Genomic DNA, 16,762 nt, shown 5'->3' on the forward strand with positions numbered 1-16,762 from the left:
GGAGGATATCTATTCCATCTACTTACTACCAGCAGTCTTTCCACCACACAGGGCCACAGCTCAATGCTCTGTGTGTATGTCTGACTTACTCCAACACAGTGAAGGGCTGAACTACGGTCACTTAGGCTCTGCTGCCACCTTGTGTCCAAATGGGTCTTGAAGACCCAACTCTTTCGGGGGCATCTACTCTCCTCACACTTCTAACACCCCAACACACACTCCCCTCTTCTGCCTCTTTCGTCTGTCCACTCATCCTCTGGTAAGCCCAGCACCTGACAGAGCAGCCACAGCAACTTAGTACTTGACCAATGGCTGTTACCCTATTACTTCAAACCTATCCTTGCACTGCTATAGTTCTTATATTACTATGTCAACATTTTTCTCTTATATTGTCCATATTTATTGCTGGTCTCTAGACTTGATCCCTGCACTGTTGCACCTATTTGCACTACGACCATGACACACTTTAAGAACACCTTACCGCTGCATACTGAATCACAGGGTCAGTCCCTGCCCTGATTTAGTATCTTTTACCGTCCATATTAGTCATGTGGATTTGTTGTTATCATACTGTTTATGTTGTAAGTGTATGTTGTGTGTAAAGTCTTAAGCTACTGGGACCTCGAATTTCCCCTTGGGGATCAATAGTATCTATCTATCTATCTATCTATATCTATCTATCTAGCATTGATTGATGGAGTATTCATTATTACCCAAGGTCTCCTTTACATCGTAACTTGAATGTTATTCCATATTTTTTGGCTAAAATAATCTAAATGATCATCTTCTAAATGAGTATGTAAGTCATAGAGCTGCACTGACTTAACACTGGACCGCTGGGTTAACAGAGCTGGAGTTCCAGATTGAGTCGCTCAGACTGTGCTGCCACCTTGTGGCCTAAATGAGCAGCACAGCATGAGCACAGCTCGTCCTCTCTTCTTCTCCGCCCCCATCCCCAAACACACCGCGTGGCTACTCACTGCTTCCCCTCACACACACGCAGGGAAAAGCTCTCTGTGCCCAGGAGGAGGTTCGGTCAGTCACAGGACAGACCGCCACAGAACAAAAAAAATGTCCCACACACACACACACCAACTCCGACTCCCCATACCAACGGCCCCTGCTGATGCTAACTACACACACACACACGTCCCAGCTGACACTAACTAGTACACGCACACACACACACACGTCCATGCTGACACTAACTACACACACACACACACGTCCATGCTGACACTAACTACACACACACACACACACACACGTCCATGCTGACACTAACTACACACACACGTCCATGCTGACACTAACTACACAAACACACACATACGTCCATGCTGACACTAACTACACACACACGTCCATGCTGACACCAACTACACACACACACACACACACACACACACATCCATGCTGACACTTACTACACACACACACACGTCCATGCTGACACTAACTACTACACACACACACACATCCAAGCTGACACTAACTAACTACACACACACGTCCATGCTGACACTAACTACACAAACACACACACGTCCATGCTGACACTAACTACACACACACACACACACACACACACACACACACACAGGTCCATGCTGACACACACACACAGCTTCACACTGTTTGGCGCTCCCCAACGCAGCCAGTTCAAAAAGGTTGGGTTCCACACAGGACAGAGGAAAGAACTAGTAAACAAACACCATCAGTCTTGCATGCAGATCCAGCCACACCAGTGGGGTATACTATGAAGCACGGTAGACATATCGAGGCTACACAAAGCCTTGACTCAGGGGTATAAGTTAAGTATCACTTACGTAAACCACGTACTTGGAAAAAAAACCCTGCAAGCTTCAGAACATGGGTGGACATGGCAAGCTCACATGGGGTGCTAGGCTGGAAAGAAAGGCATGTGTGTGTGCACTTGGGTTTATTAGTGTGTGTGTGTGTTTGATTGGGTTTATTTGTGTGTGCGTGTTTGTGTGTGCTTATTTGTGTGTGAGTGTGCGTGTGCTTATTTGGGTGCATGTGTAACACAATGACTGAAACGGAATGAAAACATACTAAAATTTAATCGTTCATAAAAGCTGGAAAATTATCATCATATTCATTGCCATTGACAGGAAACCACAAGAAACAATATTAGAGTTTGTTTTAGTACAATAGATTTTTTTTTTTTTATCATGACATAGAAATCTTATTTCATGTTATTTCCCTGGCCTTGAGGTGACCTCCGTAGCATTGACCGCCAACACATCAGAATATATTATTACAGGAGATATGATATCCTGGAGACTTTAAATACAAAACAAAGTCACTTAGGAGAAGAGAAATGAAAGAGAAAAATAAAAAGTTAAAGAATGAGGAGGTCACATGGGGCAAATTCGGTTGGGGGGGTGGGTGGGTGGGTACAGGAGTATTAGTGCTGGGGAGACTATGTGGAGGGGGGGCATCGGAGTGTTGGAGTAATCATTAATGACGGAAGGCTGTTATCTTGATTTTCAGAGTTGATTGGATTGGATGCAAAGACAGGAAATCTGGAGGCGGCGGAGCCTGTGTTGCCAGAGGATTCCAAGAGATCTACAAATCACAACCATCATTCCCAAAGTCTGAGTGGCTCTCTCGCTCTCCTTCACACACTCTCACTCTCTCTTTCTCTCTGTCTCTCTTTCTCTGGAAGCGCTGGGGAGGATGCGGGTCGGTTCCGTTTGCTGTGTTCCGAGCAGTTCTGCACAGTTCCGTTATGCGAAGGTAAGTGATGATCCGGGGGTTTGAGTAAAGAGCTGAGGGTGGGGGTGATGGTGGTGGGTTTGGAGCGGATCCCCCCACCCTCTACACCCCTCCCCCACTCCTCCTGCTCGGAGGCAGCGAGGGGGAGAGGCTCCGGCTTGGCCTTTTCCGACAGTTTTCCAAGAGTTTTGCAAAAAAATGGTGAGTGAGGTTGGAATGCTGTCCACTGGAGCAACAGATCTTCATTCAGACAGCATTCTGTGGAAAACAGAGTCACAGTGAGTGTGCCGCCCACACACACACACACAAACACACACGCACACGCACGCACACACACACACACACACACACACACACACGCACGCACACGCGCACACAATAAGTTGTGTTGTGGGCATCACCACACTTCACAGCTCATGCTGAGGATCACAGCATGCACCTGCAACTCGACAAACTGTATGGTAAAATGAGCATGCTGTGTGTGTGTGTGTGGACCAGGGCCAAGAAGTTTAATAAGTCATTGTAACCGCAGGCCCATTGAACAGATGGTTAGCTGAGATGAACTCCTAACCCACTTAAACAGCACGCCACTTCTCTCTCTTACAAACACGACACAGATCTGGTAACATTGTAAAACAGCTTGCAACTATGTTGCAATACCGTAAAACTTCAAATAATCACCGAGTCCCTAAGAGACGCCTGTCTCTTTTAAACGCCTGGCGTGGCTACAGGTTTGGGTTAAAGGCCCGTCTCCAGTAGAGGCCTGGTCTGTTTCTTAGTTTCGGGTTGTATTTAATCTTCTAAAACCCATCAGATCGTCTGTTTAAAGATTCGCAATGACACGAAACTGTTACAGAAAGGAGGTTACAGCAGCGTGAATTAGATGTTTCATGTCGTTACAAGCCGTCGCAAAGCATTCACATGGTCACAGTTGCAAGGTTTTAGAATGTTGCATCAAGTTGCTGCTCATCTCGTTGCGAATCTTGGGTGTGATTTGGGCGCAGAAGTATGGCGCAGACTGCGCACGTTATGATTAGATGGCATTAAAAGACTGCGGTGGGGAGTTCCAAATTGTATAACTTTTTTTCCAATATGAACTATGCCTATATGTCCGACTTCGTCATCGTTCAATTCATCCCTTGTGTTTAAAATTTGCGGATAGGCCGATGGTAAGCTTGTTTTTATGCTGGCAACAAATACAGAACGGTTCGCGAACGTTCTTTATTCTAAATGCCATGGCGATAACGGACATTCTCTGGCTATATAACCTATTGAAATAGGTTAATGATGTAAAGTCATAGTCAAGTGCGCTTCTATGGGACTGGTGTGTGCGCGCACAGTTTTTATTGATGAGTCGGAGTGGCAAGTGCTGCGCATAGTTGCAGTGGAATGTGGCTGCCCAGGGCATTATAAAACTTCTCACTCTTAGACCTACTCATACACGGCGGTGAAATGGCGTATTTAGCTGTCTAAATTCGAATCATATGCTGGGGGAGAAATCGTCGGACATCCATGATTATTTTGTTATTCAGCACCCCTGGTCAAAAATATGTTCCCGCGCGCCTGGAAGTAGGCTATGATTTGAATGTAGACTGTTGCCAAATTTGGCAAATACAAAACGGGAGAAACAATATGGTTCATGCTCTCTCATGCCGTTTCATTCGTGCCGAAAAGGAGGGAGAATTAAACATTAAGCAAGTTCTACTTTTGCATAAATAATTCCTGAACGGTTTTGGTCAGGGCTGATAATGCAACTGTATTTGACAAAGGACCGATATAGGCTATTTGCTAGTGACAAAATATGAGCTTTCAGTGTGATACGATCTCTTTGTAAATTACGTTTGATTAAAACGTGTTTCATCTGTTCTGGCTATCCCGCTATTTGGATCTTACTGTATCTCACTCAATGAACAACATCTCAACACTAAAGGAATGATGATCCGTAATTGTCATCAGATAGCCTAGTCATATAGGTAGACATTCAGTGTGTTTGAAATAATTAATTCGATAATATTTTCCATCTTTGCAGAGGAAAAGTTTTGTGTAAAGGGAATTAAAGGCCTGTCTCATATAGATGCCTGTCTCTAATACTAGCCGGTGCAGTTTGGCGATTTGGGAAAATAAAAGCCCGGGCTATTATTTGGAGTTTTACGGTAATTTCCCCCCCCCCACACACACACACTCTTTTCACCCTCTCTCTGACACACACAACACAGTTTCATTACCTCAATCAAAAATCAGCAGGCCACACATACCTGGCTATGGGGAGGTTTAGAGCAGTTGGACACACACACACGGCTCAGAGCTGCTGCTATGGGGAGGTTTAGAGCAGTTGCAGTTGGACACACACACACACACATGGCTCAGAGCTGCTGCTATGGGGAGGTTTAGAGCAGTTGCAGTTGGACACACACACACACACACACACACACACACACACGGCTCAGAGCTGCTGCTATGGGGAGGTTTAGAGCAGTTGCAGTTGGACACACACACACACACACACACACACACACACACACACACACACACACACACACACACACACACGGCTCAGAGCTGCTGCTATGGGGAGGTTTAGAGCAGTTGCAGTTGGAGACACACACACACAAACACACCTGGCTCAGAGCTGCTGCTATGGGGAGGTTTAGAGCAGTTGCAGTTGGAGACACACACACACAAACACACCTGGCTCAGAGCTGCTGCTATGGGGAGGTTTAGAGCAGTGTGCAGTTGGACTTCTTTTTGGCCTTCTTCTTTTCCACCGGCGTTTTTCTGTTGATCTGTCTCACCAGGTCATAGAAGATCTGTGTGAGGACACACACACACACACACACACACACACACACACACCACTTAGCACCTTATGGGTCACATGGGTCTTCACTATCGATAACTGGCTGCATTTGAGTTTGAGTTTGTGTGTGTGTGCGTGTGTGTGTGTGTAAAGCCACAGACATGTTTGTGTGTGTGTATGGCCACAGTAATGTGTGGTTATTTATATTTATATTTATATATATATATATATATATATATATATATATATACACACGTGTGTGTGTGTGTGTGTGTGTGTGTGTGTGTGTGTGTGTGTGGTGAGAAAAGCACCTCGTTGACGTTGATCTTGGACTTGGCGGAGGTCTCTAGAAAGGCACAGTTGTTCCACTGGCGTGCCAGGCTCTGCCCTTGCTCCTTCCCCACCACACGCTCATCCTCCAGGTCACACTTGTTCCCCACCAGGATCATCGGCACCTGTGTGTGTGTGTGTGTGTGTGTGTGTGTGTGTGTGTGCGCGTGCGCGTGCGTATGTGTGAGAGAAAAACAGAGGCAGACGTTTAAACAGGAGCCAGAGTGAGAGTGTGTGTATGTGTGTGTGGGGCAGAGGGACACACTCACGTCCTCTGTGTCCTTGACTCGTAGGATCTGCTCACGGAGGTCCTGGAGGTCATTGAAGGTGGACTGTGCCGTGATGGAGTAGACCAGAGCGAAGCCCTGACCGTTCTTCATGTAGAGGTCCCGCATGGCTGTAAACTGCTCCTAAAGCGCACACACACAGTGTTAGAAGTGCTGCACGGCTGTTACACACACACACACACACACACACACACACACACACTTCACAGGTACGATTTTAATGAATCAGGCAGAGGTGAGCAAAGATTTATGGTTTCCAGGGCAAGTAGGTATGTGTGTGTGTCTATAATTATGGAGCCTTGTCATCCTAAGTCACAGGGTCCAAGTTCATGAGTTTGCGTGTCTATGTACTGGGTCTTGTGGCAGGGTAGATTACGAAATTGAGTGAGTGAGTGTGTGTGTGTGTGTGTGCTGTGAAAACAAGAGCGGGTGTCTTATGCGACGCACAGAGCCCTTGGGTTTGAGTAGAACACAGTTCTCATCTTTCAGGGTGTGTGTGTGTGTGTGTGTGCGTGACTGAAACCCACAGGGTTTGAAACTGCCTTTATCTGGTCCATTTCCTGTGAGGCTGTGGCCTTTTCTCCCCTGCCGTTCTGATTTCACCCATATAGGACCAACCTGCCTATAATATGTACATAGTAAATCCTCAAATTATGGCCAGGATTCTATTTATAGCCGGGGTGTGGTCAATTCGGACAAATAAAGGCCGGCCCCCAAATACAAGCCAGGGTAACAACTGCCTACGAGTAGGGCTATCAGTCCACGAGCACTAGAAGACATTGTTTTGATTTAACTTAATGAAATAAAAGAGCTCTTCTTAATATTTTTTATATTGTTGGTTGGTTTAATACTGTTGCCAATATTGCTCTCAAGCTACCAGCCGCTTGCCGCCCCCTTCTGAGTTTGCCAGAGGCTGAAGCAGTAATACATTCAAACACAGTTGTTGCCGAAGTAAAAAAAAAAGTAAATCATGCATAATTAAAAAATAACTCAATTTAGGCTACTTGGCATTAATGCACAGCGCGCGTTCAATAAATGAATGAAAGCGGCTGCCTTGTCTCACAATAAACAGCGGGTGGAAATCCTGACACTCTTCCAACTACATGAAACTTAATAGTGAACCATCAAATACCCCCCAGATTTCAGTGTCCATCAGTCCCAACATTGAGTACTTACTGTTCCTGCTGTGTCTAGAATCTCAAGCATACATTGCTGGCCATCTACTTCAACTTGCTGCAGAGACAAAGAGAAGAAATGCATGAATGAGAAATCAGAAAGTCATCAGAGTATCATGTGGATTTAGCTGCCCAAGTATCCCCCCACGAGTGGCCAAGTGTGACGACAGAAGCAGTGTATGCTGAAGCCGTGTGTGTGTGTGTGTGTGTGTGTGTGTGCGCAGTGAGCTCACCTTCCGGTAGGAGTCTTCTATTGTGGGGTCATACTTCTCCACGAAAATACCCTGAACAAACTGGACTGTCTGCACACAGAACACAACAGGACACACACATTAATATTAAACACATACCAATACATAAGCATACAACACACACACACACACACCAATATTAAACACATACCAATACATGTGCATACAACACATACACCACCCCCCACCCAACCACACGCCATGTTCCCCACACACACACACACTGCACACGCAAAAACACACTGACCAGTGCAGACTTGCCCACTCCTCCTGAGCCGAGCACCACTAGCTTGTATTCACGCATGGTGGGGTGACTTCAGTGGACAGCAATGCAACCTGCAGGAGAGACACACACAGCAACTATCAACACACACACACACACACACACACACACAGGTCAGTAATGCAACCTGCCCAGCAACTATCAACAGACACAGACAGACACAGACACACACGTACGTCAGTAATGCAACCTGCAGGGTGTCCACCTTTATGCAGAGTTTAACTAGAACACAGGGGGGGGGAGCAGACCCCTTTAATTTCTGTACAGATGAAGGTAAATGACGCATCTGTTGATCTTTTAGAAAATATGAAAATATGAATCTGAAGGTCAAGATGCCACCTACTCATACGAAGACGCTAGACAGACACACGCACACAACCCCCCCCCCCCATGTACTCATGCCCTTATAATATCAACTCATACTGAAACTCCAAGTGTGAATGTGTGTGTGCACAGAGCATGCTTCTGTGAAACGAACAGGCGTGCGTGCGTGTGTGTGTGTATTTTATGTGTTTGATTGCACAATGAAACCCTGCCATCTCAGAAATAGCATATTCAGCCATGAGTGCACCCTCCTGCATGCGCGCTCTCACACACACACACACACACACCTCAGAGAGAAAGCCATCTCAGCCATATAAGGAGGTGGGCTTTGAACATGCAGGAATGAACACACACATAAACAAACCCCTGATCAAGTCCAGTCTACCCCTCTCTTTCACTTACACACGCTAGCACTCTCTCTCTCTCACTGCTTCCTTCCAGCGCAACAAAGACGAGGAGACTTTATGATAAGTAGCAAATGAACTGACTACCAAAACACACACACAAACAAGCCAGTTCAACTGGTCGGGGTTGATCATCAAATCCATCTGTGGTATGGATACAAAAGCAGCTTTTCTTCAGAAATCTTCACATGGTGAACCACTAAACACATGACAGCAACATCTCAGAGAGAGAGAGAGTTTGTGTGTGGGGGTGTGTGTGTAAGAAAGAAATCCTATGGCAGTGAAGAGCCACATCACTTTTCAGACAGACCAAACAAAGACCAGAGTGGGGCTCTTTAACGGGCCTGTGTGTGCGTGTGTGTGTGGTCAGAAAGAGGACCTCAGCGCGGTGCCATCTTGGCCTGGCAGCCTCATGAGGGTGACAGAATTCCAGCGTCTCTACTCTGTTGCCAGTGCTGCTTGTTTACCGGTGGATCATTGACAGTGTGCGTGTGTGCGTGTTCACAAGTCGACACCAGCGAGAGTCCCCACCTCCCGAACTCCTCCACAGATAAGCAGTACAGCACCTTCACAGCCTAAGGAGCCTGTGTCTGTGTGTGTGTGTGTGTGTGTGTGTCCGTCACTAAGCAGCTGGGCCAGGTCAGGCATGGGGTGAGAGGAGGCTGCTGGGACCAGTGTTTGGCCTGTCCAAAAATTGTACATATAGCCAATATCATGGTTGCCAAAGCATCATGCGTGTGTGTGTGTGTTTTATCCTTATCAGAGTAACATACTTCCTGTCTGTGGTGCCTGCCGATATTCCAGTGTTGCGGCACAACATGACTGAACAACTTCCTGAGCTTGACACAGCAACTCTCACACGGCAGGACACTCCAGGCCTGTACGCTGTGTGTGTGTGTGTGTGTGTGTGAGCGATGTGTGCAAGTGCAAGCTGTGCGCGTACGTATGAGGTTCATTTTCCACTAACCGAACCACCAAACTCTTGGGTCATGTTAAGGTTGGTCATCTGTCATCTGGGATGAGAGATAACAGTGACTTGCGAGTGAAATCATTATGACCGCCACTAGCCTAGCGGGCATATAGGGAACAGTGACTTGCGAGTGAAATCATTATGACCGCCGCTAGCCTAGCTAGCGTAGGGGTCATATAGGGAACGGAGACTTGTGAGTGAAATCATTTAAATGAACTCAGTGACAATGTCCTACAGCCCATCCATTCATTCACAACAAGCACGGAGCGTCAGAGTCCAGATCACTGATTAAAACTGAGCCGGAGAGGCGACAGCATGGGGGAGAACCCAGGCATTATTATTCAGCCTTTGGTTTCTGAGAATCAGAAAAATGGCACTCATCCCACATGAAACGGCTGGGTAAAAATAAATGTGTGTGTGTGTGTGTGTGTGTGTGTGTGTCTTTTCTAAAGAGCACAGGAAAGAGGAAACGAGACAGGGAGAGCATGACTGACACATCATGAGATTATGAATTTCATCAGCCACCAGACACACAGACAGACATACAGACACACATACACAGACAAGCACCGATACACACAGCATAGGCTAATGGTTTGACTAAGGAGCCATCTTCCAACATGACCTATGCTACTATGAGTCCTAATCAAAACGCCATCTTGCTCATTTAAAAACAGTCTTAACGCGCACGCGCACACACACACCTAATAGAGAGCAGATATGCAGGTAAGATGAAGCAATCACAGAAATATTAGTTTCTTAGGAGGCCCTACACACACACAGACACACACACCTAAATAAACGACTATAAACAAAACACTTTCCCTCTAGGTCACTGTTAGACCTCATCAGTATCAGATGGACAAGCATCTTGGGCAATGATGTGTAGGCCTATACCTACAGAGTACACAGAGTACAACAGCAAACTACAAACAAACAAACAAACAAACAGCCCCACAAGTGTCCAAAATGTATTACATCAGTTGCATATGGAACAAATTATATTTTTAAACACTGAGCTTGGACATTGGTCACCTGTGCCAATAGTGACCTAGTGATGAAGGTGAAATGTGGTGACACTAGTGCTGCCACTAACGACAAATTTTCTAACGACTAATCTTTCGACTAATTTTTCGATTAGTCGACTAATCTAAACGACTATTTTTTTTTAAAATCAAGTGTTTGTTATTTTGTTGTGTACGTTTTATTTTGAACTCAACTAAAGGGAAAACGTAAAATATATATCACCCTACTTTTGTTAGAAGCTGTATTACTGTAAGTAAACTGTTCAAAAACATTATGTATGTATGTAAAAAACACCCATTTAAAATGCTACCTTCAGATCTACAGTAATGTCAGACCTTTGATAGACTTTATTTGTATGCCAGTGTTGCCATCGACATAGACAACTTCTTTGACCTGAGGCCCGGTCATGGCATACTTTGGGGTCATAGGGCCCACCTACATGAACCCACCCCCCATCAAATTATCATTATATCACATCACAATTATTATTGTTATGCTATATTGTTATACATGCACTTCAAAGCAGCCAGTGTTTAAAGTGCTAACATTGTTCACAAAAAGTTTGAAAACATGCACATCAGAGGACTGCTTTACTAATGTAAAATATAATTAGAATAGTTCCATTGCTTTTGCATGGTTGCATGATAAATACTTCTCAAAACAACAGCAATTATATGGGTGTCATCGTTTTGGGATGTTTCCCTCATGCAAGCATCATATACTGGTAGGCAAATGGAAAGAATATTTACATATTTAATTATGCCACAAGCTTTTGGCCACGTTATTCAAATTTGACTATACAATACTCTAGATAGTGTATTATAGTCTGTGCTCTGTTTTTATGGAAGTTGCATAAATCCACATTGTTCTATTAAATGTAGTTTCATAATTAAATAGCTTTCCAATAGGTTGAATTGGAGATTTGCTACCAACGTTATCAAGTGGTTTCAGTTTCTCTCGCGCATTGAATGAACGCTCATACCACCATTTAATTGTATGCCTCTATGTTTGATGACTTGATTCATACTGATTGCAGAAAAGTTTGTTTTCTTTTTCTGTCGGTCCGCGGTTCCTTGATCAATTGCGCAGCAAATTATCAGACGAAGCCCCGGGAATAATTTCACTCCGCGGCTCCGGACCAGCAATGTCCACGTTACGGCCGGTGCTGGTCCGCGCGGCCCATAGTTTGAGAAACGCTGGACTTTGAAAGGCGACAGGAGTTGAGGACTTTGCAAATGAGCCTAACATCAGCATGTTCAAAACAAGTAGGCTACACGCACTTTGCGCGTCTTACCACATAGGTTACTTCACTTTATCAGTTGGCTTGAACGCTAAAAAAATATGCGTCGTGACTTATTGACCATGGGAAATGACGCGCACCTTGATTGTTGATATCACGGGCGGCGGCATGTTCGGTTTAACGTTTTTTTGTATGAATGAATTACAGTAATGACACGCCGTTGCGTTGTCAACGTGAGACACTTCACTTCATTTATTTCAATTTCCACAATAGGCTACTATATTAGTCAGAGTCTGGACTAGCGTAACCTACTAGCTTAGCTCCCCCCACTTAGCTCTGCCTAATAATTAATTGCGCTGAAAGCAGGCAGGCACGCAGCTTTGCTGCTGGCGTTAACACTTGCGTGCATAGTGGGGTTTAAAACATGCCAAAGTCTTAGTAGCCTGTTTAACATCCAAAGACAGTCATTGTACTTTTCAAGAGTTAATAACATAGAGTTAATATAACATTACAGCCGTGTGAGACCAAAAATAAATAGGCGGTCAATAGTAAAACGACTCTTCGACTAAAAAAATTGCCGTCGACTAATTTTCATGGTCGATTAGGTCGACTAAGTCGACTAATCGCGGCAGCACTAGGCGACACACACACAGGCCAGATGGAGGAGTAGAAGTGAAAGCAGTCTGCAGCCACATAATGAGCTTTCTTTACAGAGGGCGCTACCCATACAAACCACTCACACTTAAAGCTCTGCCCAACACCTAAAACACACACACACACACACACACACACACCTCAGCCCAACCGATAGACACCCAGAAGGCTTAACACACCACTACCAGTTTGAACATTACCACTCAGTATTATTACACTGTCACCACACACACACACACACACTTACCAACCTATAGCTGACAGGCTGAAAGTGGCATGTAATCTAGCATGTGTGCGAGTGTGGTCTGCAACGAGATGGTAAAGAGGCTAGTGCATGCGTGTGTGTGCGTGTGTGTCCAGGCACTCATGATCAGAGCACACCACAGCAAGTCCTCATGAGCCGGCCACCAGCCTATCTCCTGCCCCTGCATTTGCCCCGTCCACAGAAACCTGCTGACCACTGCGTCTCTGACCAGCTGTCCAGAGGTGACAAGGTCTCACACACACACACACACACACACACACACACACACACACACGGATTGTGGAAATACATTGACCTGTAACAGACAGGACACGTGCACACACACACACACACAGTTAATTTGCCTGTCAAACACAGGCCCTTGTGTGTTGAGCTGCACAAGAGACAGTAGAGCCCCAGTCCTTCAGCACTGTTTCCCTGGTGACGTGTGGAACTGGAACCAGCTGAGGATGGGCATTCTGAGGATGGAACTGTGGACTGGGTTGCCAAGAGACCCATGACAACACAAACATGCCTGGCCACTGGACTTTACACTGTGGGCTCAGACACACAAACGCCAAGAAAGAGCGTATTCTGCCCACCAAACATTACAGTCACAAAAATACTGGAAAAAAAATCTTTGACCAGACGTACCTGAACCTCAGATTTGTTGGTAGCAAGTTGGTGACCAAAACTCTCAAACCTCAGACACATGAAACATTTGAATGTTTCAACAAATACAGGTCTCCAAATCACAAACACACATACATGGCACACTCTCCTCTTTCTGCATGGCAAACACAGCAGGCACAGAGTTTAACAACTGGTGACCCTCAAATGGCAGTTAAAATGCCGTCCTTTTGGGGGAAAGCAAGGCCTGTTCTTGGCATGACTCACTGCTATTCAGTCTTCTCTCAGGGCCACCAGCCTACACCACACTACTCTTGTTTCTCACTTCTAGGGACATCTCTGGTTAGGCGAGGAAGCTACCAATGCCTTTCAAACCCACCCGTGACCGTGAATGATATTACAGGACAAAGTACATTATAAAGCCCTTTCTGTACTCATAAAATCCACGTTCTTCATCAAACAGCTACAATAAAGATAATCTTTATTGATGCGTTTCCAGGCCCGCTAAGCTAACACTTTGTAACCTGTCTCCAACACCTGCCACTTCACACCAAAGCGTAGTGGCAGTAAACGGACAGGGCCATGAAGGTGAAGTGACCCAGCAGCCGAAGCTGAACTGCAAGCTCACGCGTCTGAGTAAACAGTGACGGCAGGAATGCCGCTGCGCTTTTCCGGGGCCTCGCGCGGTCACTCCAGGCACACACAGCACCGACAGCGGCCGTCAGGTGTGCCAAATAGGCCACGCTGAGCCACGTAACGAGTACACAGCCACACCTTGAAAACATAAGCGGCGTCACGGGACTCTCGGTGTGCCTAGATCACCCAGTAAAAACACTAGCAGCACCTGCCCATTCGCCACACACATCCTGCACCAGGTGTCTGTTACGCTCCCCTCGCCAGTCACCCCAAACACTCCGATATCACTCCGACAGAAGCTCTTCATGGGGCGGGTGCTGTAGAACCTGCCAGCACCAATGTGTTAACTTGTGTTAGCTGAAGCCAGCACACACATACTGTACACAAACCAAGCTGACTGAAGTAACATCAACTGGACACTACATCATATAAAATAGTACACGAGTTAATGCAAAATATCGCGTCCGATATACCAGTCTTGGTGCATGCAATCAATTAAAGGTAAAAAGAAACGACAAGGGGACGGCAAGAATTAATTCCACTGCATTAAGTTGGCTAACGTTAGCCAAGTTAGCTAGTTAACTTAATATGGAACCTTCTGCAATTGTTTTGTGATCTAGAAAATAAAAACGCCCTTGAAGAAATTACCTCGTTTTGTTTAATAATCAGATCAACTCAACTTGCAAATTCGCCAAATCACTACCTGACTTCAGAGGGTTAGCAAAGACCTACCTGATTTGTTGGTGTACTTCGCTAATTAGCCAAGTTACTCTGGTACCAGCAGACAAGTGTAACTGACGTTTATCTTGTGAGCAACAATTAATAAATCTAATGTCAAACTACAGCTCATTCACCGTAACATTTTAAGTAAAGACGACACATCACCAAGAACATAAACCATTCAAATGATACACACATTTAGAGGTGAATAAAACCTTTACTGCTTTTACTGGAGACATCAGTTCAAACTAGCCTGTACGTTAGCTAACGAAGTGGAAGAGGCCAATCAATGGATTTTACATTACGAATTATACCGTTTCAGCCAATCAATGGCGTGCAATCCTGTTAAAGCATAGTTATCAAAAAACATTTAATGTACAACCAAAATGTGATCAAAAACCAGTATTCAGGAGTGGACAGTCTCAACAACTCTCCACAAGTTGCTAAGTTGGCTAATTAGCGCCAGAGTCGGGACTTCAGCCCAACCCCGGCTGGACAGTAGCTCACTTGCTAACAGTGGTTAGCTGACTGCTACAAAGAGTCTACAGACAGACACAGCCAAGTTAAATATATCAGAGATATGCAAACAACTGTTTTCAATCATGTTTGTTGTTTGTGTCCTGCTAAGATTGAGAAAACTAACATAAAAATACAAAGGCATTCGATATCTCGCCGCCATGTTCACTGCTCTAGCTAGTTGATGATTCGGGCTCAACTCTAGCCTAGCATATTAGCTTAGCACGCTAACAGGCAACCTCCCTTCCGCCCGGCCTGGACTTCAGAAGTAGCTCCACTCAGTTCAGAATCTGTGTCAGTCTGAACCAGTATTTCATGACGTGAACAAATTCGCTATCCCAAAGCTAAGAGATACTTGAGTACTTCGTGTTCGGAGTCTGTAGAACTTAAAATTTGGCACAGTAGATGTATTTTTGAAACCGAGAATCAAAGGGTAAAGTTAACTGTTACTCACCGTATCTTGCTCTCCCCGCCGTTCCACCAACAGATCCGCTCCTGGCTCGGCGTTGCACACGTCACACGTCATTCCCCAGTCTTCCACTCGGCGTCCTTAAATGGGCAACGTTGGAAATGTGCTAAGATGCAGCGCTCATCCAGCGCAGCCTGCCGCCGGAGCAGCACAAGGACAAAGCCGGTGTTCAGCTCGGCCAGGCACATCGGCATCAGGCGCCCTCACGTTGGAGTTCATAGGGTAGACAGGAAATAAATAAACACATTTCCAGTATCAATATGGACAATGGACATATCCAGTTCCCCTTTGTAACATGATATTCCTAAAAAAAGAATATAAGCAAGTAGCCTGCTCTTTAGCAATATGCTAGATATTGGGTCTTGAAATATTCACAAGAATCCATATCCAAATGGAATATTCATGTCATTTGATCCAATATTAGTTATGCAGATGTGTAGTCCACCAATTTAATTGAAATAGAAATTGTAAAGATTTATAATTTTTTGTAATAATTCCATATTTAATGTAGTCATTCCATATCAGAAGCCCTGAAGTATAATCCAAATAAGCATGCAACTTCAATGTGTTACCTTTCATTTGAGACTAGAGGGTGACACGGGAAGCAATTTTCACTCCCGTCCCATCCCGAGCCCGCACAAATACTCCCGTCATATCCCGATCACGTGACAGACCCCCCAAAAAAATTCTGTCCCGCAAAATCCCGAGAGAAAGACTCCCGAATCCCGTCCCGCTCCCTATGTTGATGTCTAAAGTTATCCGACTGTTAGGCTACAGTAGCGTGCGGTGACCATACATTTTGGTAGGGCAGAAAGCCTTGTCTAACTTTTCTTTAATAGCCGATCATTTTGGGCTATATTAAAATTACATATTTTACAGTACTTTGCTGTAGGCTATGCTTAAATCATTTCATAGTTAGATCTCATCCCATCAGTTAAGTTTGCACCGTTCTCATCACGTTAAACCAGCGAAGCATAGCAACGTTGCTATGAGTAAACAAAACAATTTTTTGTGTTCCGCCAGGGTTATGCGATAAATATATTGAGGAATGCGATCGTCAAGGT

General features: G+C 45.1%; 1 protein-coding gene across 2 annotated transcripts; it reads right to left on the minus strand.

Annotated features, from left to right (window-relative positions):
- Positions 1–2,065: 2,065 nt before the first annotated feature.
- On the minus strand, positions 2,066–15,852 carry rap1aa (RAP1A, member of RAS oncogene family a). 2 transcript variants are annotated; one of them, XM_076275596.1, is made up of 8 exons: positions 15,684–15,852; positions 7,830–7,942; positions 7,565–7,633; positions 7,333–7,389; positions 6,139–6,279; positions 5,851–5,994; positions 5,431–5,549; positions 2,066–3,000 (listed from the first exon to the last, which is right to left on the minus strand). In XM_076275596.1, the coding sequence occupies exons 2-7, from the start codon at positions 7,884–7,886 to the stop codon at positions 5,460–5,462; spliced, it is 558 nt and encodes a 185-aa protein (XP_076131711.1). In that variant the 5' UTR covers positions 7,887–7,942; positions 15,684–15,852; the 3' UTR covers positions 2,066–3,000; positions 5,431–5,459. The 2 variants fall into 2 exon arrangements, with proteins under 2 accessions (XP_076131711.1, XP_076131710.1); XM_076275595.1 differs by having other exon boundaries at positions 7,830–7,918; positions 15,684–15,851.
- Between the last annotated feature and the right edge of the window lie 910 nt (positions 15,853–16,762).

Source organism: Alosa pseudoharengus, unplaced genomic scaffold (genome assembly GCF_046254945.1).
Source record: "Alosa pseudoharengus isolate Yale_2024_CS ecotype anadromous, Long Island Sound unplaced genomic scaffold, YU_APseudo_1.1 YU_APseudo_1.1_scf_9, whole genome shotgun sequence".
In the NCBI taxonomy this organism is placed as follows: Eukaryota; Metazoa; Chordata; class Actinopteri; order Clupeiformes; family Clupeidae; genus Alosa; species Alosa pseudoharengus.